This window comes from Ascidiella aspersa, chromosome 6 (assembly GCF_963924565.1).
Source record: "Ascidiella aspersa chromosome 6, kaAscAspe10.2, whole genome shotgun sequence".
Classification (NCBI taxonomy): Eukaryota; Metazoa; Chordata; class Ascidiacea; order Phlebobranchia; family Ascidiidae; genus Ascidiella; species Ascidiella aspersa.
The window spans coordinates 4,396,925-4,423,646 of record NC_139452.1 but is presented as its reverse complement, the minus strand read 5'-3'; the positions used below and the strand labels follow the sequence as shown (position 1 = coordinate 4,423,646).

The 26,722-nt window shown below is 36.7% G+C and overlaps 1 protein-coding gene and 1 pseudogene across 1 annotated transcript; both read right to left on the bottom strand.

Moving 5' to 3' along the window:
* Positions 1–9,360: 9,360 nt before the first annotated feature.
* LOC146139260 (phosphoglycerate mutase 2 pseudogene) lies at positions 9,361–11,706 on the bottom strand (annotated as a pseudogene).
* A 13,194-nt stretch (positions 11,707–24,900) lies between these two features.
* On the bottom strand, positions 24,901–25,674 carry LOC146139259 (uncharacterized). The gene has a single exon (XM_083391778.1). It carries the CDS (start codon positions 25,672–25,674, stop codon positions 24,901–24,903), a length of 774 nt encoding a protein of 257 aa, XP_083247904.1.
* Positions 25,675–26,722: the final 1,048 nt, after the last annotated feature.

Below are 26,722 nucleotides of genomic sequence, written 5' to 3'. Positions count from 1 at the left end.
ATTTTGCTTTATAAATATAGTATTAAATAGGTGCTTGTCTAAAATACTACCACTTTTTGACAGTTAATGAGTTGTCAAAATTGAAATTGCAAGAAAAAATAAATATGGGAGAATAAATATAATCACAATACTTAAATTAAACACCTTAATCCAAATAATGCACGGAAGAAAATGTGGTAGGATTGTAGACCAGCGCCATTAAACCTTTTAATTTATAAACTATGTTTGTTTTGTCGTTTTCTTACTTTGTCAAATAGCACAAAACTTCACGTTAGCTGAATGAATATCTGAATGACCAGAGTGGGAGACTATGCTTATCTTGTTAAGAATACTTTCTAGTAGTTGTCTGTAAATTTGTAGGAAATTTTAATGTGCGGATAGTTTTTAAAAATTCGACCAAATGTACCCCCCAAACTTTAATGTTTTTTGTTTTTAAGCACAAAAACCTATTTCGCTGAAAATATCTGATTGACCAGAGTGGGAGACTATGCTTATCTTGTTAGGAATACTTTCTTGTAAATTTTTAGGAAATTTTAATGTGCGGATAGTTTTTAAAAATTCGACCAAATGTACCCCCCAAACTTTAATTTTTTTTGTTTTTAAGCACAAATGGGCTACGGAAAACCTATTTCGCTGAAAATATCTGAATGACCAGAGTGGGAGACTATGCTTATCTTGTTAAGAATACTTTCTAGTAGTTGTATGTAAATTTGTAGGAAATTTTAATGTGCGGATAGTTTTTAAAAATTCGACCAAATGTACCCCCCAAACTTTAATTTTTTTAGTTTTTAAGCACAAAAACCTATTTCGCTGAAAATATCTGAATGCCCAGAGTGGGAGACTATGCTTATCTTGTTAGGAATACTTTCTTGTAAATTTTTAGGAAATTTTAATGTGCGGATAGTTTTTAAAAATTCGACCAAATGTACCCCCAACTTCAACTTTTCTTTGTTTTTAAGCACAAATGGGCTACGGAAAACCTATTTTGCTGTAAATATCTGAATGAATTGACAATCTGATTATATTGATGACAAAAAACGCGAAAATATTTAATTGTAGTTCAGTTTTATACGTCGTAGACAAAACAAAGTGAAATTGTGTTAAACGGCGTAAAAAATGTTAAAAAAAGCATGAAAAATTATTTCGCCGAAATGACAATGGTAGTCTTTACTGTTAATCAGATAGTAACGGTTATTAATGACGTCATAAAGTAAGTCCACCATAAAAATTTGCGCCAAAACCGGCTAAAAAAGTTGTCAAATAATACAAGATTTACCGTGAATTTTTGACATGTTACTTTGCAAAAACATAGTAAACAAATTTTGTTGACAAAACCTTCAGTAAGGCAAACATAACGACTGCTTTTAATTAAAAATAACGATTAAAACTAATAAAAAGGCATTAATTTTAAATATTTTGAACCGAACTTAATTATGCTTTTGTTTTCTGAGCTACATTTAGAAGGTTTTCACCAAAATCTCAAACTTTCAGTCGCTAATGGTTGAACAACAAGTGCTAAATGTCGAGCGAAGTACGAGACAACCTTGCGATGCAGACTCTCGCGTATTTTGTTCGCTCACAAACCTTTTTTCTTGCTTTGTTCAAGTTTAACGGAACCAACGCTCGTCTTTAAATTGAAGCGGAACCGCTTCGGCCTAACCGACAAACATGGGCGTATCCAAGGGAGCGTGGTCATGCCCCCCCACCCCCAGCTGTATTTTCCGCTTAACTGAAAAAATCTGAGTTATGTTTTTAGTATGTCCAATTCTATTTTGCTAAAATTGTTTTAAACTAAAGGCGTCGCGTATCTCGGTTAAGCTTCGAAAAAAAACAGCTTATCCCAAACACAGCGGTTCCTCATGACAATAAAAACAGTTTTGATTTATAGACACTATAAAAAAATACACTTTCGCCACATGCTTGTGGAACGCTTTAGGCTATATTTATTGAACTACGCAAATTTGGGTAAAGTAGATAAAATATATGCTTATTAAACTCCATTTACTGTAATTACAGATTCGGTTGGTGTCAGATAGCAAGTTGTTCAATGCTCCCTTTGATAAAATACGCAAACAAGTAAGCTAGAACACGCGACGACTAGAAAAGCGTCTAATGCAGCTAAGTACGCAACACTCTCTAGGTTGCTTAAGAGAGAAACAAATTTTCACTTCAGCCGGAAACCAATGGAAAACCACCAAATGTGACGCACGGACCTTGAGGTTGCTATAGTAACAGCCCCAGAGAAGGTCTAGGGTGTTGTTTTGGGCCACGGTCTGGTTCCCCCGGATAAATTCCTTCACGCAATGGTGACGATGTTGAAAACGTTGTGCTTTTATTATGTGTCCTTGATAAAACATACTGAGAGCAAGATACAGTAGCAAGCACAAAAGCTGATACTACACGAACACCCAAGTTTGCCGAAACCAACTACGTTAGAATGTTCAAATAAAAGTAGTTTCATCAGCAACAAATTCATAAAAGCCAATTACCATCAAAATTGGCATAATGAAGACAATTTAAGAGAAATACCGGTACACCTAAAAAATTTCGCGCTCGCTTCGCTCGTAAGGTGCGCCGCAACGTTTTCATACGTCTCTAACGTGCGCCCTTAAACAAAAAAGGTTAAGAAACACTGGATTAAAGTAAAACTGATAGAAGAACATAAAAATCCGCACCATTAACGTCACAAGTAACGTCATAGATCAAGTAATTTAAGAAACGTGTTCTTCCCTAACAGAAACAACACGTATTATGCAAATAAACCACATTTATCACGCGAAACGCAAAAATTGCGCCTACAGGTTTCAGTTGGAAGAACATGGCCACATTTGGCGCGCGGGCCTGAACCAGGCTGAGACAGTGTAATTCTCAGCCACATAAACTTTTAAAATGAAGTGCAATGAATGCACGGCCATCACGCGGCCCACAACTACATGATAACAATAAACCATTTAAAAGTAACTCGCGGGCCACTAAAATGGCTCTGCGGCCAACATTTGGGTCGCGGTTCACAGTTTGCCGACCACTGCTTTAAAGGATCAAAGTAGGTTATACCATTTTTGCGTTTGACGCCATTTGCAAAATATTACAAAAACAATTATTTGGTTAACACAAAATAAACGTGAAACCCTAAAATTACTTGCCACATATAAGCTTAATGAGGCTACTAGAGAGGTATGCAACCAAATGTACCCCCCAAACTTTACTTTTTTTTTTGTTTTTAAGCACAAAAACCTATTTCGCTGAAAATATCTGAATGACCAGAGTGGGAGACTATGCTTATCTTGTTAAGAATACTTTCTAGTAGTTGTATGTAAATTTGTAGGAAATTTTAATGTGCGGATAGTTTTTTAAAAATTCGACCAAATGTACCCCCCAAACTTTAATTTTTTTTTGTTTTAAAGCACAAATGGGCTACGGAAAACCTATTTCGCTGAAAATATCTGAATGACCAGAGTGGGAGACTATGCTTATCTTGTTAAGAATACTTTCTAGTAGTTGTATGTAAATTTTTAGGAAATTTTAATGTGTGGATAGTTTTTAAAAATTCGACCAAATGTACCCCCAACTTCAATTTTTCTTTGTTTTTAAGCACAAATGGGCTACGGAAAACCTATTTTGCTGTAAATATCTGAATGAATTGACAATCTGATTATATTGATGACAAAAAACTCGAAAATATTTAATTGTAGTTCAGTTTTATACGTCGTAGACAAAACAAAGTGAAATTGTGTTAAACGGCGTAAAAAATGTTAAAAAAAGCATGAAAAATTATTTCGCCGAAATGACAATGGTAGTCTTTACTATTAATCAGATAGTAACGGTTATTAATGACGTCATAAAGTAAGTCCACCATAAAAATTTGCGCCAAAACCGGCTAAAAAAGTTGTCAAATAATACAAGATTTACCGTGAATTTTTGACATGTTACTTTGCAAAAACATAGTAAACAAATTCTGTTGACAAAACCTTCAGTAAGGCAAACATAACGACTGCTTTTAATTAAAAAAAATCGATTAAAACTAATAAAAAGGCATTAATTTTAAATATTTTGAACCGAACTTAATTATGCTTTTGTTTTCTGAGTTACATTTAGAAGGTTTTCACCAAAATCTCAAACTTTCAGTCGCTAATGGTTGAACAACAAGTGGTAAATGTCGAGCGAAGTACGAGACAACCTTGCGATGCAGACTCTCGCGTATTTTGTTCGCTCACAAACCTTTTTTCTTGCTTTGTTGAAGTTTAACGGAACCAACGCTCGTCTTTAAATTGAAGCGGAACCGCTTCGGCCTAACCGACAAACATGGGCGTATCCAAGGGAGCGTGGTCATGCCCCCCCACCCCCAGCTGTATTTTCCGCTTAACTGAAAAAATCTGAGTTATGTTTTTAGTATGTCCAATCCTATTTTGCTAAAATTGTTTTAAATTAAAGGCGTCGCGTATCTCGGTTAACCTTCGAAAAAAACCAGCTTATCCCAAACACAGCAGTTCCTCATGACAATAAAAACAGTTTTGATTTATAGACACTATAAAAAAATACACTTTCGCCACATGCTTGTGGAACGCTTTAGGCTATATTTATTGAACTACGCAAATTTGTGTAAAGTAGATAAAATATATGCTTATTAAACTCCATTTACTGTAATTACAGATTCGGTTGGTGTCAAATAGCAAGTTGTTCAACGCTCCCTTTGATAAAATACGCAAACAAGTAAGCTAGAACACACGACGACTAGAAAAGCGTCTAATGCAGCTAAGTACGCAACACTCTCTAGGTTGCTTAAGAGAGAAACAAATTTTCACTTCAGCCGGAAACCAATGGAAAACCACCAAATGTGACGCACGGACCTTGAGGTTGCTATAGTAACAGCCCCAGAGAAGGTCTAGGGTGTTGTTTTGGGCCACGGTCTGGTTCCCCCGGATAAATTCCTTCACGCAATGGTGACGATGTTGAAAACGTTGTGCTTTTATTATGTGTCCTTGATAAAACATACTGAGAGCAAGGTACAGTAGCAAGCACAGAAGCTGATGCTAAACGAACACACAAGTTTGCCGAAACCAACTACGTTAGAATGTTTAAATAAAAGTAGTTTCATCAGCAACAAATTCATAAAAGCCAATTACCATCAAAATTGGCATAATGAAGACAATTTAAGAGAAATACCGGTACACCTAAAAAATTTCGCGCTCGCTTCGCTCGTAAGGTGCGCCGCAACGTTTTCATACGTCTCTAACGTGCGCCCTTAAGCAAAAAAGGTTAAGAAACACTGGATTAAAGTAAAACTGATAGAAGAACATAAAAATCCGCACCATTAACGTCACAAGTAACGTCATAGATCAAGTAATTTAAGAAACGTGTTCTTCCCTAACAGAAACAACACGTATTATGCAAATAAACCACATTTATCACGCGAAACTCAAAAAATTGCGCCTACAGGTTTCAGTTGGAAGAACATGGCCACATTTGGCGCGCGGGCCTGAACCAGGCTGAGACAGTGTAATTCTCAGCCACATAAACTTTTAAAATGAAGTGCAATGAATGCACGGCTATCACGCGGCCCACAACTACATGATAACAATAAACCATTTAAAAGTAACTCGCGGGCCACTAAAATGGCTCTGCGGCCAACATTTGGGTCGCGGTTCACAGTTTGCCGACCACTGCTTTAAAGGATCAAGGTAGGTTATACCATTTTTGCGTTTGACGCCATTTGCAAAATATTAAAAAAACAATTATTTGGTTAACACAAAATAAACGTGAAACCCTAAAATTACTTGCCACATATAAGCTTAATGAGGCTACTAGAGAGGTATGCAACCAAATGTACCCCCCAAACTTTACTTTTTTTTGTTTTTAAGCACAAAAACCTATTTCGCTGAAAATATCTGAATGACCAGAGTGGGAGACTATGCTTATCTTGTTAAGAATACTTTCTAGTAGTTGTATGTAAATTTTTAGGAAATTTTAATGTGCGGATAGTTTTTAAAAATTCGACCAAATGTACCCCCCAAACTTTAATTTTTTTTGGTTTTTAAGCCCAAATGGGCTACGGAAAACTTATTTCGCTGAAAATATCTGAATGACCAGAGTGGGAGACTATGCTTATCTTGTTAAGAATACTTTCTAGTAGTTGTATGGAAATTTTTAGGAAATTTTAATGTGCGGATAGTTTTTAAAAATTCGACCAAATGTACCCCCCAAACTTTACTTTTTTTAGCACAAATGGGCTACGGAAAACCTATTTCGCTGAAAATATCTGAATGACCAGAGTGGGAGACTATGCTTATCTTGTTAAGAATACTTTCTAGTAGTTGTATGGAAATTTTTAGGATAATTTAATGTGCGGATAGTTTTTAAAAATTCGACCAAATGTACCCCCCAAACTTTACTTTTTTTTGTTTTTAAGCACAAATGGGCTACGGAAAACCTATTTCGCTGAAAATATCTGAATGACCAGAGTAGGAGACTATGCTTATCTTGTTAAGAATACTTGCTAGTAGATGTATGTAATTTTTTAGGAAATTTTATGTGTGGATAGTTTTAAAAATAACCTGTTTTGCTGTAAATATCTGAATGAATTGACAATCTGATTATATTGATGACAAAAACCGTGAAAATATTTAATTGTAGTTCAGTTTTATACGTCGTAGGCAAAAGAATGTGAAATTGTGTTAAACGGCGTAAAAAATGTTAAAAAAAGCATGAAAAATTAATTCGCCGAAATGACAATGGTCTCTCAGCTGTCTACACTTTAAGCAGTTCTGGGAAACGTTAAATGACACCGCCATTAATGGTCCGTGGAATTGCATGGCAAAGTGTTCGAAGTATTCTATCGTATAAATGCTAGAAAAAGCGATTATTTTTTCCATATAAACAAAATACGACAATTAATGCTTTTTTTTTAGTTGTTTAGCAAATATACGGGATGAAATTACCTGTTTTAGAAAAACCTAAAGTATCAGATATTTAACATGCAACCTTGTTCAATATAGTTAATAACCATTTTGCTGTCGTATTCTGTTTATATTCGGTTGAACTTTATTGGCATAAAATTGCATTGGCACCCAGCGTTTAAGTATGATATACAAAGTCGCGTTTCGCAAGGCTTCATCTCCCAAAATAACGTAAAACAAAAGTCGAAAAAGTAAACAGTGAAAGTTTAACAAAACTAATGTAAAAATGACTTTTCAAGGGTTGATGAAAACCTCCCTAAAATTTTAAGAAAGTCAACTGTGTGTTTAACATAGAGCTTGCCGCATAGACTAGCAAGTCTATATAACGTCGGCTTGTTAAATTCGTTTTATGGCATAACCGCGCCTATAAATATTGATTTAAAAGGATGTTTTTAATTCATAAAGCATTGTCCAATGGCCTGCGAAACCGTTATCTTGGAATAGCGTTTACAGTATAAACGAATTGAAAGCCTAAATAGCAAAACAACTGATTTTATTTTTAAATGTCTCTCCGGATATTGCAGATTAAATTAGTTTCGCAGGCTAACAGTGATATAACATATTTCCCTTACAAATACAAACGAAAAAGGGTGATTTTAAAGGGATTTTTGCAAAATGTTTTTTTTATTGCAACGCCAATGTGTGGACAATATCTTTAGTTTGTTGTTTAGAGTGGAACATTAAGGCAATTTTGTTGCTGTACCCTGGGGAATAGTACGCATTAGATTTGTTTCAGAGGCTGTAATGATATTTGCCTTTTGTAATTTTCGATTTGCTCTAGTAGAACAATGTTCAGAATGACGACACAAAGTTACGTCAAAAGAAAAATCATCTTGTGTTCTGGAGCGACCTCGTGCGAAAATATGCAGCTAAAATCCAGTCTGATCGCGCGAAGCACAAACAAAAACTTTAATTAAACCGATACGTGACCATAAACGAGACTCGAATACTGCTCGAAACCAACGGCGTTTATAATAGCTAACAGGAATTCAATTTGTATTTACATGGTTAAACTTGGCTAAACGCATACTTTGGGATGCAACAATGTGCTAATGCAGGGCTGATTTTGGTTTGAAGCTGTTGCTAGTTGAAGATTGAAACCGGCATCATTTATTGAGTTGACTTGAAGGTTGCTTGAAAGGTTGCGTGTTCTGGCAGCTTAGCCACAGCAAGGTATTAAACGGATCTGAGTTTATTGTATAACATCAGAACGGCAATCAACTTATAAGAATACCTTAAGGTCCATGCACAGTAGGCCAAATAACGGTCCAGCATAATAACTTCTGTCCGTTACATTATTTTAGTTGGTTAAGTTTCGTTAGCCTCGTTTGGCTTAATGCCCACAGCTTTTGTACACATCGTCTGGTCATACCAGCATTTAGCAGAGGCGTGTTAACGGGTAACATCTCCATGTCACTTGTTTACAGACACGGTCAAATGTTTAATGGTGAGAGGACTGCGGTTTGGCCACGTCAATAAGTTTGTTATAAAAGATTAAGTTCGAATAATACCAACAAATAACAATAGGCCTACGTACTCTACACTAACATCAAACACTCTTAGCCAAACCAACTTTTCAAATACAGTACAATGATAGGACTGATATCACGCGGCCCACAACTACATGATAAAACTGAAATAATATTAAATAGCTGGCGGCCCATTAAAATTGGCTAAAAGGCCGACAGTTTGTCGACCACTGTAGTTCACAATACCAGCTTCGCAATTTGAAATTACTGTTGGCTGTCAAATATCACTGTATGCTAGCGTGGCTACCCATATTCCATTGGAATGTTTTAGGGCCCCAATCTCCTTGACTGGCTAATATATCTTGTTATGCATCACTGCACATGGGTTCCCGGCCAGTTACACTTGATTGATTTTGCGGTTACTATAATTACCATGTAGGTCTACTTTGTTATTTTACTGAAAAAATATTCACAGTTTGCAAAAACGTTTTTTTACATATTAGAATTGTAGCTCTTTACTTCTTAGTTTTATTATTAACTAGTTATAGTTTATTGGATTTTGTTGTTGCCCTAAGCCTAATTTTTTGTTCAGTAATGTGTCTTTTGCAAAACCATGTTAGCATTGGCATAACTGCATATAGTTCTAGATTGCTTTAATTTTCAGTGACTTAATTTTGAAGGTAAGTTACTATATTATTAAAACTGTAGTAAACGTTCATCTTAATAAACTTTTTGTAATGTTAAATTGCCTTTTTTACATTTTATTTAAAGTTGTTTTGCTAAAAACATATTTATGTTGAAGCGTGGAGAGTTCGTAGGGAGCTATAAGAAGGCTGCTGACCCTGTAGACGAGGGTCGACGGCTGACTAAGTCTCTTACAAGTTCTTAATCCGACTCTAACTTCTTGTACTCTAAGCAAAGACAATCCACTCAGTAGATAGTTGCTCTTAGAGTATATTTACAAATCTCAGAAATACAGCGATAAACAGAGCGGTGATTCAAGCCGCTATTAGTAAGACGTATATAGTAGAATGAATTGTCAAAAGCGGAAAAGCAATTCGCTAGGCTCGGCGGTCACACGTCAGTGAACAATGGTCACGTGTATAGTGACGTAAAAGTAAGCTAAATGCTACAGAATTCCCCTTCCAATGAACAAGCCAGACGTAGGAAGGGTTGTTCATTAATTTGAAAAGAGATCTGGAAGATTGATATTAGGATTTGGTTTGAGTGCATGTTCGAAAGCTGTGGGACATGAAGAGAAATAGCATGCAAAAATGGCGAGCGAAAAACAAGCGTGGCGTTATTAGAAAACAATATATTTACAACTCAAGAGAGCAACGTTTTATGGGTGTTTTTATGATTTTTTTGGGGGCGATTTTGTAAAAGAGTTTTCTCCGTGATATATATGTACACAAACGATTGAAGATGCAATACAGGAAACAATAAATGTTTGGCCGGGCTCTTTTAAGCTGCGGCAACTCAAATGAACAGCTGAAGGCTGTCTGTTTTATAAACAAAGTTTGAACGATTATTTTTCTTGGTCGCTCGGACCCTTTGTGACACAAATAAATTTCAGGCGTACATTGATGAAATGCGATACATCGAATAATAGATACATGGCGATAAATTTCATGCACAATTCGGTAAGCTTAGCGTTTGGCTTTAAAGTTATTGTGGGTCAACTTGCCCATGGAATTTTCTTCTGTCGTCTTAGGGATTGTTACATCGCAAATCTCAGTACACACGCGATAATACCGCGTGGATTCTGGCCGCCTATCACTAAGACGTATAAATTCAATTGTCAAAAAGCGGAAAAGCAATTCGCTAGGCGCGGCGGTCACACGTCAGTGGACAATGGTCACGTGTATATTGACGTAAAAGTAGGCTAAATGCTACAATGTTGTTGTTTGTGTTCAACATAAAAAAGGATGATTATTATTTTTGGTTGAAATTACATTTAATATCTCTGACTTAATAAACTTTTTACATTTTGTTTCGGAAACCTGTTTTTGACTGCTAAGAGCAGTGCCTGATACTGTACCACAAATAAAATGGCAATTCTAAACAACAAATTGTTATTCGTGATGTAAAATTTTGGCTTTTTATAATAGTTGTTATGTCAGATGCTATGGTTTTTCTATCTATAACTATTTTTATGTAATTTTGTAAAATTACTTTTTACTGATAGATTAATTGGTTTGATCAACAGTATATTTTGCTTTAAACATAATCTTAATTTCCTGTGGACTTCCAAACAAGAAATTAATGCTTAATATACTGTATTGACAACATTTAAATATTCATACAAATATTAATAAAAGCATTTTTGGGTAAGATCTGCTACAACAAACAAAAACAGAAAATATTGTGCATTTACAGGCATGACAAAAGTACTCTATTAATACAAAATATCCAAAACAAGAGTGTAAATAATTTTCTGGTTAACATATTGAATTTTATATGGGGGCGAAATGCTTGGACAGACTACTTTGATTAGCCTTGTGCTGAAACAGCTGCCATTGCCTTTTGAACTGTCTCTTCACTTCCTATAAACTTCATAGACGTGACCGGTTTCATGTTTTCGTCCAGTTCGTAATAGAAGGGGATCCCAGTTGGCAGGTTCAGTGCCATAATGGCTTCATCAGACATGTCATCTAAATACTTCACGATGCCTCGAAGACTGTTGCCGTGCGATGCAATGATAATGCTCTTTCCAGCCTTTATACTTGGAACAATGCTGTCGTTCCAGTACGGAAGCGCCCGTTTGAGGGTCAGCTTGAGGCTTTCACAAGTCGGCATATCACCTGGTTTCATGCTGCTGTATCTCTCATCTTTTGCGATTATTTCATAGTACTCATGATCCTCTTTCATTTCAGGTGGTGGAGTGTCAAAGCTTCTTTGCCAAATGCGTACTTGCTCGTGGCCGTATATGTTTACGGTTTCGGCTATGTCCAAGCCAGTTAGGCCTCCGTAATGGCGCTCATTGAGACGCCAAGACCTTTCAACGCGAAGGTCCTCCTGCCCAAGGATTTTTAAAATCTCGTCAAGGGTGCTGTTGGCTCTGTTTAGCACCGAAGTGTAAGCGATGTCGAATTTGTAACCGGCATCTTTTAGAGCCTCCCCTGCTTCTTTTACTTCCTTTAATCCCTTTATACTTAGCTCTGCATCAAACCATCCGCAGAACTTGTTTTTTTTGTTCCATTCACTTTCGCCGTTGCGAATCATCACAACCTTGTACTTGGCAGCCATTTTGCAAAATGTGGCAGTTTAAAACTTAAAGCAATATTTCTACAATAATACAAAAATGGGGGTTAGTTACTACAATAATAAAACACTCGTATATATAAGAATACGACAAAATCAACTTGACAACAAAAAGGAAGTTAAATTAGCACAAACTGTACATTAAGTAACAATTTGTAGTTCAAAGAGAAGCAAAGTGCAATAATTGACAAAATATCTAAATTAAGTTACTTGTTATACATTTTGCTTTATAAATATAGTATTAAATAGGTGCTTGTCTAAAATACTACCACTTTTTGACAGTTAATGAGTTGTCAAAATTGAAATTGCAAGAAAAAATAAATATGGGAGAATAAATATAATAACAATACTTAAATTAAACACCTTAATCCAAATAATGCACGGAAGAAAATGTGGTAGGATTGTAGACCAGCGCCATTAAACCTTTTAATTTATAAACTATGTTTGTTTTGTCGTTTTCTTACTTTGTCAAATAGCACAAAACTTCACGTTAGCTGAATGAATATCTGAATGACCAGAGTGGGAGACTATGCTTATCTTGTTAAGAATACTTTCTAGTAGTTGTATGTAAATTTGTAGGAAATTTTAATGTGCGGATAGTTTTTAAAAATTCGACCAAATGTACCCCCCAAACTTTAATGTTTTTTGTTTTTAAGCACAAAAACCTATTTCGCTGAAAATATCTGAATGACCAGAGTGGGAGACTATGCTTATCTTGTTAGGAATACTTTCTTGTAAATTTTTAGGAAATTTTAATGTGCGGATAGTTTTTAAAAATTCGACCAAATGTACCCCCCAAACTTTAATTTTTTTTGTTTTTAAGCACAAATGGGCTACGGAAAACCTATTTCGCTGAAAATATCTGAATGACCAGAGTGGGAGACTATGCTTATCTTGTTAAGAATACTTTCTAGTAGTTGTATGTAAATTTGTAGGAAATTTTAATGTGCGGATAGTTTTTAAAAATTCGACCAAATGTACCCCCCAAACTTTAATTTTTTTAGTTTTTAAGCACAAAAACCTATTTCGCTGAAAATATCTGAATGACCAGAGTGGGAGACTATGCTTATCTTGTTAGGAATACTTTCTTGTAAATTTTTAGGAAATTTTAATGTGCGGATAGTTTTTAAAAATTCGACCAAATGTACCCCCAACTTCAACTTTTCTTTGTTTTTAAGCACAAATGGGCTACGGAAAACCTATTTTGCTGTAAATATCTGAATGAATTGACAATCTGATTATATTGATGACAAAAAACGCGAAAATATTTAATTGTAGTTCAGTTTTATACGTCGTAGACAAAACAAAGTGAAATTGTGTTAAACGGCGTAAAAAATGTTTAAAAAAGCATGAAAAATTATTTCGCCGAAATGACAATGGTAGTCTTTACTGTTAATCAGATAGTAACGGTTATTAATGACGTCATAAAGTAAGTCCACCATAAAAATTTGCGCCAAAACCGGCTAAAAAAGTTGTCAAATAATACAAGATTTACCGTGAATTTTTGACATGTTACTTTGCAAAAACATAGTAAACAAATTTTGTTGACAAAACCTTCAGTAAGGCAAACTTAACGACTGCTTTTAATTAAACAAAACGATTAAAACTGATAAAAAGGCATTAATTTTAAATATTTTGAACCGAACTTAATTATGCTTTTGTTTTCTGAGCTACATTTAGAAGGTTTTCACCAAAATCTCAAACTTTCAGTCGCTAATGGTTGAACAACAAGTGCTAAATGTCGAGCGAAGTACGAGACAACCTTGCGATGCAGACTCTCGCGTATTTTGTTCGCTCACAAACCTTTTTTCTTGCTTTGTTCAAGTTTAACGGAACCAACGCTCGTCTTTAAATTGAAGCGGAACCGCTTCGGCCTAACCGACAAACATGGGCGTATGCAAGGGAGCGTGGTCATGCGCCCCCACCCCCAGCTGTAATTTCCGCTTAACTGAAAAAATCTGAGTTATGTTTTTAGTATGTCCAATCCTATTTTGCTAAAATTGTTTTAAACTAAAGGCGTCGCGTATCTCGGTTAAGCTTCGAAAAAAAAACAGCTTATCCCAAACACAGCGGTTCCTCATGACAATAAAAACAGTTTTGATTTATAGACACTATAAAAAAATACACTTTCGCCACATGCTTGTGGAACGCTTTAGGCTATATTTATTGAACTACGCAAATTTGTGTAAAGTAAATAAAATATATGCTTATGAAACTCCATTTACTGTAATTACAGATTCGGCTGGTGTCAGATAGCAAGTTGTTCAACGCTCCCTTTGATAAAATACGCAAACAAGTAAGCTAGAACACACGACGACTAGAAAAGCGTCTAATGCAGCTAAGTACGCAACACTCTCTAGGTTGCTTAAGAGAGAAACAAATTTTCACTTCAGCCGGAAACCAATGGAAAACCACCAAATGTGACGCACGGACCTTGAGTTGCTATAGTAACAGCCCCAGAGAAGGTCTAGGGTGTTGTTTTGGGCCACGGTCTGGTTCCCCCGGATAAATTCCTTCACGCAATGGTGACAATGTTGAAAACGTTGTGCTTTTATTATGTGTCCTTGATAAAACATACTGAGAGCAAGGTACAGTAGCAAGCACAGAAGCTGATACTACACGAACACACAAGTTTGCCGAAACCAACTACGTTAGAATGTTCAAATAAAAGTAGTTTCATCAGCAACAAATTCATAAAAGCCAATTACCATCAAAATTGGCATAATGAAGACAATTTAAGAGAAATACCGGTACACCTAAAAAATTTCAAGCTCGCTTCGCTCGTAAGGTGCGCCGCAACGTTTTCATACGTCTCTAACGTGCGCCCTTAAGCAAAAAAGGTTAAGAAACATACTGGATTAAAGTAAAACTGATAGAAGAACAAAAAAATCCGCACTATTAACGTCACAAGTAACGTCATAGATCAAGTAATTTAAGAAACGTGTTCTTCCCTAACAGAAACAACACGTATTATGCAAATAAACCACATTTATCACGCGAAACGCAAAAAATTGCGCCTACAGGTTTCAGTTGGAAGAACATGGCCACATTTGGCGCGCGGGCCTGAACCAGGCTGAGACAGTGTAATTCTCAGCCACATAAACTTTTAAAATGAAGTGCAATGAATGCACGGCTATCACGCGGCCCACAACTACATGATAACAATAAACCATTTAAAAGTAACTCGCGGGCCACTAAAATGGCTCTGCGGTCAACATTTGGGTCGCGGTTCACAGTTTGCCGACCACTGCTTTAAAGGATCAAGGTATGTTATACCATTTTTGCGTTTGACGCCATTTGCAAAATATTACAAATAAAATTATTTGGTTAACACAAAATAAACGTGAAACCCTAAAAATTACTTGCCACATATAAGCTTAATGAGGCTACTAGAGAGGTATGCAACCAAATGTACCCCCCAAACTTTACTCTTTTTTTGTTTTTAAGCACAAAAACCGATTTCGCTGAAAATATCTGAATGACCAGAGTGGGAGACTATGCTTATCTTGTTAAGAATACTTTCTAGTAGTTGTATGTAAATTTGTAGGAAATTTTAATGTGCGGATAGTTTTTAAAAATTCGACCAAATGTACCCCTCAAACTTTAATTTTTTTTGGTTTTTAAGCACAAATGGGCTACGGAAAACCTATTTCGCTGAAAATATCTGAATGACCAGAGTGGGAGACTATGCTTATCTAGTTAAGAATACTTTCTAGTAGTTGTATGTAAATTTTTAGGATAATTTAATGTGCGGATAGTTTTTAAAAATTCGACCAAATGTACCCCCAACTTCAATTTTTCTTTGTTTTTAAGCACAAATGGGCTACGGAAAACCTATTTTGCTGTAAATATCCGAATGAATTGACAATCTGATTATATTGATAACAAAAAACTCGAAAATATTTAATTGTAGTTCAGTTTTATACGTCGTAGACAAAACAAAGTGAAATTGTGTTAACCGGCGTAAAAAATGTTAAAAAAAGCATGAAAAATTATTTCGCCGAAATGACAATGGTAGTCTTTACTGTTAATCAGATAGTAACGGTTATTAATGACGTCATAAAGTAAGTCCACCATAAAAATTTGCGCCAAAACCGGCTAAAAAAGTTGTTAAATAATACAAGATTTACCGTGAATTTTTGACATGTTACTTTGCAAAAACATAGTAAACAAATTTTGTTGACAAAACCTTCAGTAAGGCAAACATAACGACTGCTTTTAATTAAAAAAAAACGATTAAAACTGATAAAAAGGCATTAATTTTAAATATTTTGAACCGAACTTAATTATGCTTTTGTTTTCTGAGCTACATTTGGAATGTTTTCACCAAAATCTCAAACTTTCAGTCGCTAATGGTTGAACAACAAGTGCTAAATGTCGAGCGAAGTACGAGACAACCTTGCGATGCAGACTCTCGCTTATTTTGTTCGCTCACAAACCTTTTTTCTTGCTTTGTTCAAGTTTAACGGAACCAACGCTCGTCTTTAAATTGAAGCGGAACCGCTTCGGCCTAACCGACAAACATGGGCGTATCCAAGGGAGCGTGGTCATGCCCCCCCCCCACCCCCAGCTGTATTTTCCGCTTAACTGAAAAAATCTGAGTTATGTTTTTAGTATGTCCAATCCTATTTTGCTAAAATTGTTTTAAATTAAAGGCGTCGCGTATCTCGGTTAACCTTCGAAAAAAACCAGCTTATCCCAAACACTGCGGTTCCTCATGACAATAAAAACAGTTTTGATTTATAGACACTATAAAAAAATACACTTTCGCCGCATGCTTGTGGAACGCTTTAGGCTATATTTATTGAACTACGCAAATTTGTGTAAAGTAGATAAAATATATGCTTATTAAACTCCATTTACTGTAATTACAGATTCGGTTGGTGTCAGATAGCAAGTTGTTCAACGCTCCCTTTGATAAAATACGCAAACAAGTAAGCTAGAACACACGACGACTAGAAAAGCGTCTAATGCAGCTAAGTACGCAACACTCTCTAGGTTGCTTAAGAGAGAAACAAATTTTCACTTCAGCCGGAAATCAATGGAAAACCACCAAATGTGACGCACGGACCTTGAGGTTGCTATAGTAACAGCCCCAGAGAAGGTCTAGGGTGTTGTTTTGGGCCACGGTCTGGTTTCCCCGGATAAATTCCTTCACGCAATGGTGACGATGTTGAAAACGTTGTGCTTTTATTATGTGTCCTTGATAAAACATACTGAAAGCAAGGTACAGTAGCAAGCACAGGAGCTGATACTACACGAAGACACAAGTTTGCCGAAACCAACTACGTTAGAATGTTCAAATAAAAGTAGTTTCATCAGCAACAAATTCATAAAAGCCAATTACCATCAAAATTGGCATAATGAAGACAATTTAAGAGAAATACCGGTACACCTAAAAAATTTCGCGCTCGCTTCGCTCGTAAGGTGCGCCGCAACGTTTTCATACGTCTCTAACGTGCGCCCTTAAACAAAAAAGGTTAAGAAACACTGGATTAAAGTAAAACTGATAGAAGAACATAAAAATCCGCACCATTAACGTCACAAGTAACGTCATAGATCAAGTAATTTAAGAAACGTGTTCTTCCCTAACAGAAACAACACGTATTATGCAAATAAACCACATTTATCACGCGAAACGCAAAAATTGCGCCTACAGGTTTCAGTTGGAAGAACATGGCCACATTTGGCGCGCGGGCCTGAACCAGGCTGAGACAGTGTAATTCTCAGCCACATAAACTTTTAAAATGAAGTGCAATGAATGCACGGCCATCACGCGGCCCACAACTACATGATAACAATAAACCATTTAAAAGTAACTCGCGGGCCACTAAAATGGCTCTGCGGCCAACATTTGGGTCGCGGTTCACAGTTTGCCGACCACTGCTTTAAAGGATCAAGGTATGTTATACCATTTTTGCGTTTGACGCCATTTGCAAAATATTACAAATAAAATTATTTGGTTAACACAAAATAAACGTGAAACCCTAAAAATTACTTGCCACATATAAGCTTAATGAGGCTACTAGAGAGGTATGCAACCAAATGTACCCCCCAAACTTTACTTTTTTTTTGTTTTTAAGCACAAAAACCGATTTCGCTGAAAATATCTGAATGACCAGAGTGGGAGACTATGCTTATCTTGTTAAGAATACTTTCTAGTAGTTGTATGTAAATTTGTAGGAAATTTTAATGTGCGGATAGTTTTTAAAAATTCGACCAAATGTACCCCCCAAACTTTAATTTTTTTTGGTTTTTAAGCACAAATGGGCTACGGAAAACCTATTTCGCTGAAAATATCTGAATGACCAGAGTGGGAGACTATGCTTATCTAGTTAAGAATACTTTCTAGTAGTTGTATGTAAATTTTTAGGATAATTTAATGTGCGGATAGTTTTTAAAAATTCGACCAAATGTACCCCCAACTTCAATTTTTCTTTGTTTTTAAGCACAAATGGGCTACGGAAAACCTATTTTGCTGTAAATATCCGAATGAATTGACAATCTGATTATATTGATAACAAAAAACTCGAAAATATTTAATTGTAGTTCAGTTTTATACGTCGTAGACAAAACAAAGTGAAATTGTGTTAACCGGCGTAAAAAATGTTAAAAAAAGCATGAAAAATTATTTCGCCGAAATGACAATGGTAGTCTTTACTGTTAATCAGATAGTAACGGTTATTAATGACGTCATAAAGTAAGTCCACCATAAAAATTTGCGCCAAAACCGGCTAAAAAAGTTGTTAAATAATACAAGATTTACCGTGAATTTTTGACATGTTACTTTGCAAAAACATAGTAAACAAATTTTGTTGACAACACCTTCAGTAAGGCAAACATAACGACTGCTTTTAATTAAAAAAAACGATTAAAACTGATAAAAAGGCATTAATTTTAAATATTTTGAACCGAACTTAATTATGCTTTTGTTTTCTGAGCTACATTTAGAAGGTTTTCACCAAAATCTCAAACTTTCAGTCGCTAATGGTTGAACAACAAGTGGTAAATGTCGAGCGAAGTACGAGACAACCTTGCGATGCAGACTCTCGCGTATTTTGTTCGCTCACAAACCTTTTTTCTTGCTTTGTTCAAGTTTAACGGAACCAACGCTCGTCTTTAAATTGAAGCGGAACCGCTTCGGCCTAACCGACAAACATGGGCGTATCCAAGGGAGCGTGGTCATGCCCCCCCCCACCCCCAGCTGTATTTTCCGCTTAACTGAAAAAATCTGAGTTATGTTTTTAGTATGTCCAATCCTATTTTGCTAAAATTGTTTTAAATTAAAGGCGTCGCGTATCTCGGTTAACCTTCGAAAAAAACCAGCTTATCCCAAACACTGCGGTTCCTCATGACAATAAAAACAGTTTTGATTTATAGACACTATAAAAAAATACACTTTCGCCACATGCTTGTGGAACGCTTTAGGCTATATTTATTGAACTACGCAAATTTGTGTAAAGTAGATAAAATATATGCTTATTAAACTCCATTTACTGTAATTACAGATTCGGTTGGTGTCAGATAGCAAGTTGTTCAACGCTCCCTTTGATAAAATACGCAAACAAGTAAGCTAGAACACACGACGACTAGAAAAGCGTCTAATGCAGCTAAGTACGCAACACTCTCTAGGTTGCTTAAGAGAGAAACAAATTTTCACTTCAGCCGGAAATCAATGGAAAACCACCAAATGTGACGCACGGACCTTGAGGTTGCTATAGTAACAGCCCCAGAGAAGGTCTAGGGTGTTGTTTTGGGCCACGGTCTGGTTCCCCCGGATAAATTCCTTCACGCAATGGTGACGATGTTGAAAACGTTGTGCTTTTATTATGTGTCCTTGATAAAACATACTGAGAGCAAGGTACAGTAGCAAGCACAGGAGCTGATACTACACGAAGACACAAGTTTGCCGAAACCAACTACGTTAGAATGTTCAAATAAAAGTAGTTTCATCAGCAACAAATTCATAAAAGCCAATTACCATCAAAATTGGCATAATGAAGACAATTTAAGAGAAATACCGGTACACCTAAAAAATTTCGCGCTCGCTTCGCTCGTAAGGTGCGCCGCAACGTTTTCATACGTCTCTAACGTGCGCCCTTAAACAAAAAAGGTTAAGAAACACTGGATTAAAGTAAAACTGATAGAAGAACATAAAAATCCGCACCATTAACGTCACAAGTAACGTCATAGATCAAGTAATTTAAGAAACGTGTTCTTCCCTAACAGAAACAACACGTATTATGCAAATAAACCACATTTATCACGCGAAACGCAAAAATTGCGCCTACAGGTTTCAGTTGGAAGAACATGGCCACATTTGGCGCGCGGGCCTGAACCAGGCTGAGACAGTGTAATTCTCAGCCACATAAACTTTTAAAATGAAGTGCAATGAATGCACGGCCATCACGCGGCCCACAACTACATGATAACAATAAACCATTTAAAAGTAACTCGCGGGCCACTAAAATGGCTCTGCGGCCAACATTTGGGTCGCGGTTCACAGTTTGCCGACCACTGCTTTAAAGGATCAAGGTATGTTATACCATTTTTGCGTTTGACGCCATTTGCAAAATATTACAAAAAAAATTATTTGGTTAACACAAAATAAACGTGAAACCCTAAAATTACTTGCCACATATAAGCTTAATGAGGCTACTAGAGAGGTATGCAACCAAATGTACCCCCCAAACTTTACTTTTTTTTGTTTTTAAGCACAAAAACCGATTTCGCTGAAAATATCTGAATGACCAGAGTGGGAGACTATGCTTATCTTGTTAAGAATACTTTCTAGTGGTTGTATGTAAATTTGTAGGAAATTTTAATGTGCGGATAGTTTTTAAAACTTCGACCAAATGTACCCCCCAAACTTTAATTTTTTTTGGTTTTAAGCCCAAATGGGCTACGGAAAACCTATTTCGCTGAAAATATCTGAATGACCAGAGTGGGAGACTATGCTTATCTTGTTAAGAATACTTTCTTGCAGTTGTATGGAAATTTTAATGTGCGTATAGTTTTCAAACAATCGACCAAATGTACCCCCCAAACTTTACTTTTTTTTTAGCACAAATGGGCTACGGAAAACGTATTTCGCTGAAAATATCTGAATGACCAGAGTGGGAGACTATGCTTATCTTGTTAAGAATACTTTCTAGTAGTTGTATGTAAATTTTTAAGATAATTTAATGTGTGGATAGTTTTTAAAAATTCGACCAAATGTACACCCCAAACTTTACTTTTTTTTGTTTTTAAGCACAAATGGGCTACTGAAAACCTATTTCGCTGAAAATATCTGAATGACCAGAGTGGGAGATTATGCTTATCTTGTTAAGAATATTTTCTAGTAGTTGTATGGAAATTTTTAGGATAATTTAATGTGCGGATAGTTTTTAAAAATTCGACCAAATGTACCCCCCAAACTTTACTTTTTTTAGCACAAATGGGCTACGGAAAACCTATTTCGCTGAAAATATCTGAATGACCAGAGTGGGAGACTATGCTTATCTTGTTAAGAATACTTTCTAGTAGTTGTATGGAAATTTTTAGGATAATTTAATGTGCGGATAGTTTTTAAAAATTCGACCAAATGTACCCCCCAAACTTTACTTTTTTTTGTTTTTAAGCACAAATGGGCTACGGAAAACCTATTTCGCTGAAAATATCTGAATGACCAGAGTGGGAGACTATGCTTATCTTGTTAAGAATACTTGCTAGTAGATGTATGTAATTTTTTAGGAAATTTTATGTGTGGATAGTTTTAAAAATAACCTGTTTTGCTGTAAATATCTGAATGAATTGACAATCTGATTATATTGATGACAAAAACCGCGAAAATATTTAATTGTAGTTCAGTTTTATACGTCGTAGGCAAAAGAATGTGAAATTGTGTTAAACGGCGTAAAAAATATTAAAAAAAGCATGAAAAATTAATTCGCCGAAATGACAATGGTCTCTCAGCTGTCTACACTTTAAGCAGTTCTGGGAAACCCCCCTTTAAGTTAAATGACACCGCCATTAATGGTCCGTGGAATTGCATGGCAAAGTGTTCGAAGTATTCTATCGTATAAATGCTAGAAAAAGCGATTGTTTTTTCCATATAAACAAAATACGACAATTAATGCTTTTTTTAGTTGTTTAGCAAATATACGGGATGAAATTACCTGTTTTAGAAAAACCTAAAGTATCAGATATTTAACATGCAACCTTGTTCAATATAGTTAATAACCATTTTGCTGTCGTATTCTGTTTATATTCGGTTGAACTTTATTGGCATAAAATTGCATTGGCACCCAGCGTTTAAGTATGATATACAAAGTCGCGTTTCGCAACGCTTCATCTCCCAAAATAATGTAAAACAAAAGTCGAAAAAGTAAACAGTGAAAGTTTAACAAAACTAATGTAAAATGACTTTTCAAGGGTTGATGAAAACCTCCCTAAAATTTTAAGAAAGTCAACTGTGTGTTTAACATAGAGCTTGCCGCATAGACTAGCAAGTCTATATAACGTCGGCTTGTTAAAGTCGTTTTATGGCATAACCGCGCCTATAAATATTGATTTAAAAGGATGTTTTTAATTTATAAAGCATTGTCCAATGGCCTGCGAAACCGTTATCTTGGAATAGCGTTTACAGTATAAACGAATTGAAAGCCTAAATAGCAAAACAACTGATTTTATTTTTAAATGTCTCTCCGGATATTGCAGATTAAATTAGTTTCGCAGGCTAACAGTGATATAACATATTTCCCTTACAAATACAAACGAAAAAGGGTGATTTTAAAGGGATTTTTGCAAAATGTTTTTTTTATTGCAACGCCAATGTGTGGACAATATCTTTAGTTTGTTGTTTAGAGTGGAACATTAAGGCAATTTTGTTGCTGTACCCTGGGGAATAGTACGCATTAGATTTGTTTCAGAGGCTGTAATGATATTTGCCTTTTGTAATTTTCGATTTGCTCTAGTAGAAATTTGTTTCTATTTGATTCTACGCAGTAACCTGCTAGTAAATTCAACGACTGAAAGGCTATAGCTTGTACAGTGAAATGGAATATGTTGATTTTATGGAGCCTTTGTCTTTTCAATCGATTTCACCTAGCTTGAATCTGAAGATATTCGAATAGCCTTAGAACGGCAAATTTGGCCGAAAACCTTCAGTCTTTAGTAACGACTGATTTTGCCAGCGAATGTTGTTGTATATTCAATGTATTTTGGCTGTGTCTAGCTTGCTGCCATCAACATGAATCTAGCTTGCTGCCATCAACATGAATAATGCATTGTACAGGCGCAGGCCTGTGCTATAGACCTCAGCCGTACGCTTGCATATACAGTGCGTTGCTACTACTGAGAAGGTCGTAATGGAATGTATAAGAATAGATATAGCAGAAATTTAACGGCGTGTAACCGTTGGTACTTTTCATTAAATTCGTTTTAGTGCAATTTTACAAGAAAGAACAATTTTACATTTGAAACGATGCCTGGCAGCAACAGTATATTCATTTGTTTTAGGTTGACGTTCAATAGACACATTATAAATGTCAGCAGCTGACTGTGAGGTTAAAATTCACTTTTAGAAATATTATAAAAAACGTGTTTTACTGTAGCGCGCTTTATCCTTTGAATAAAAAGACGTTTGATGTAGCCCCAGGTTGCCGTCGGGCAAAGGGATTTCACTTTTTTGAGAACGATTCCTTATAATTTACAACGTTTTGTGCACCTTATCAGTAAAGGTGTGACTTGGTCTTTAAATCCCTTTTAGCTGTTTTGAACAGCAATACCTTTAAAACCTGTCTGGGCAGACAAAAAAATCAATATTATTTTACTGGTTGTTTTCTGTTTGCTTTACCTATCGCTTCCAAACGTCTAACGCACATATGCCTTGTTTAAAGCCCATTATTTCAAATGCTACCTTGTTAGATTTATATAGTGACGTTTTACGAACGAACACTGAAATAAGACCTAAATTTGAGGCCATTATTGAACTGATGAAGGGTGGGTGTGGGATAAAAAAAAATAAATACACAATAAATTTATCGCGAATAAACAAACGGTAATATTTAAAACAGGTTCCTCTGGCAATATATATTATTTTCTACCAACGTTTCGACTTACTATCCGGCAAGCCTTCGTCAGGGACTGACGCACAAAGCCAACAAGGCGCCAAGTAAAATCACAATAAGAAAAAAGAAGATAAAAATGCGCGAGCCGCGTTCAAAATTCACAGCGATAAAACAACGTTCAAAATATAAAGCGATAAGACAACGCGCAATTTAGAGGTTATCTTTTAACACCTGTCGGTACGGCGCTGGAAACAAAACGTCCGTTTTGATATTCATCGTATCCGGCGTTCGGTGTATCTGCCAGGATTCGCGAAACAGACGTTTTCGGTAGTCGCTCTCTCTAGCAAGAACAGTGCCCCCATCGAAATTAATATCGTGTTGACGACTGCAAGCGTGCTGCGCCAAGGCTGACTTCTTGGCGTCGTTGTTGTTCACATCGCGAATATGCTCTTTCCTGCGTGTATTGAACGATCTTCCCGTTTCGCCAACGTACACCATCGGGCAAACAAACGGTAAGTCGGTGCTACCAGCTTTACTTAAGAAATGTTCGATGATTTTAACTCCGTAAACAAGCGCGATCAAAATCCACGTGTGGACAGTTTGTGACTGCTGATTCCAGCGATTTTTGCTGCTTCGTATATCTTATATCGGCCAGAAGTGTTACTATTTCTTTAGCAAACGCGAGAAAAACACAACTGGGAATTTGAGCACTGGACGATCAAATTTACAACAAGCGCTTGAGCGACACAGTCGGACAAGCTGTGCACAGAATGACCAGAGTTTGACCCTATCAAATAATACCAGCGACAACTAGTTTCGAAAAATGCTATTGCGCATGCGCACGTCGGACTCGGGTAGTCTTACACGAGTCCCGAGCTTGCAGCCCAGCACAAACTGCTACAAAAGGTTAGAAAGGCACTAACAATTGCTTATATAAGCTATTGCTGTCAGGCATAATATCAGGTTTGTAGAGCTCTTCTGGCAAATGTAATTTTTATTCCGACGTTTCGACGTCCTATACAGGTCGTCTTTATCAGGGTAAATAACACTGAATGCGACTAGTACAGTGCACGATAAACAAAGGAAAAAAGGAAAAAAGAATGGAACGCAAGCACGTCACAACGCAACGACAACAACACGCGATAACGAATGATTGGGCCTCTAATCTTTAAGCAGGTGCCTGTAGCACGCTGAAAGCATCACGTCCGTTTTGATGTTCATTGTGTTGCCCCGTTGGTGAATAATCCATGACTCAAGAAATAGTCTTTTCCTGTAGTCAGATTTCCGGGCCAAAACAGACGCCGCATTAAAATTAATACGGTGGCCCTGTGACACCGCGTGATTGGAGAGGGCCGACTTCTTCGCGTCACTGTTGGCAACATCCCGGTGATGTTCTTTTCGTCGGGTGTTAAGTGACCTTCCAGTGTCCCCGATATATATTAACGGACACTCGGCGCAGGGAATAGAATATACAACACCTCGTTGTTCAAAGGTGTTGATTGGATCTTTCGGGTGACACAGTAGCTTGCGGAGAGTATTGGCAGGTTGGACGCCCACCGCTACACCAAAGTCACGCAACATACGCCGCAGAATATCCGTCAGTTTTGGTATGTACGGAAGTGTCACAAAACCCTCTGTTTTTGGATGAGTCACCTGTTTGGGACAAGTTGCCCGTCGATCACGGAGAATCCAATTGGGGTAGCCATTATATTTTTCCGCCTCGCAGTCGTCGTTAAGTGTGCACAAGCGTCGTGCCCGATCTTTCAGGGAACGAACCACCCCTCTTTTCTGGTATGTAGGGTGATGAGATCGAAAATTGAGATACCTGTCGGTACTCGTTGGCTTGTGGTACACTTTCGAGTACAAGACACCGCCATCGGTTCTTGTGACCTGAACATCTAAAAATTGAAGACAGTTTACCGATTGAAGTTCCATGGTAAACAGAATGCCTGGTTGCGCCTCGTTGAGATGCTGTAGAAATGCCTCAACCTTGTTATTATCAATGACACAAAAAATGTCGTCAACATATCGCCGCCAGAATCTTGGTGGGTAGGCAAATGTTGATAAGTCTTTTTCCTCAAGCGCTTCCATTGTCATGTTCGCGACAACCACAGAGACCGGGGAACCCATCGCTGTGCCTTGAACCTGCTGGTAAAAGCTTCCCCTGAATGTTAAAAAGGATTGCTCCAAGCAAATCCGCAAACCGTCCACAATATCCAACGGGAGCCATGGTGTTCTGTCTTTAAGGCTATAGTCGTTTATAATCCTGGATGACGCGATGTTCATTGCCAACTCCACAGGAACACATGTAAAAAGTGACACGACGTCATACGATACCATTACCTCTTCGTAGGACAGGGGCGGCAACTGTGCTATCTGTAATGACGTCATTATTCATTAACATCAGGCGAAAAAAAGGGGAATTCCCTAAGTTGAAAATTCAAGACCCCTGATTGCCCCCCCTGGAAAATTTTCTGCGGGCGCCCCTGCCCACAACTACATGATAAAACTGAAATAATATTAAATATCTGGCGGCCCATTAAAATTGGCTAAAAGGCCCACAGTTTGTCGAACACTGTAGTTAACAATACCAGCTTCGCAATTTGAAATTACTGTTCAACAGTAGGATGGCTGTCAAATATCACTGTACTAACGTGGTTACCCATATTCCATTGGAATGTTTTAGGGCCCCAATCTCCTTGACTGGCTAATATATCTTGTTATGCATTACTGCACATGGGTTCCCGGCCAGTTACATGTAGGTCTACGTTGTTATTTTACTGAAAAAAGATGCACAGTTTGCAAAAACGTTTTTTTTATATATTAGAATTATAGCTCTAGACTTCTTAGTTTTATTATTAACTAGTTATTGCTCATTGGAACTCGAATTTAAACATTTTTGGTTGGCCTAAGCTTATTTTTTTTGTTCAGTAATGTTTATTTTGCAAAACCATGTTAGCATTGGCATATAGTTCTAGATTGC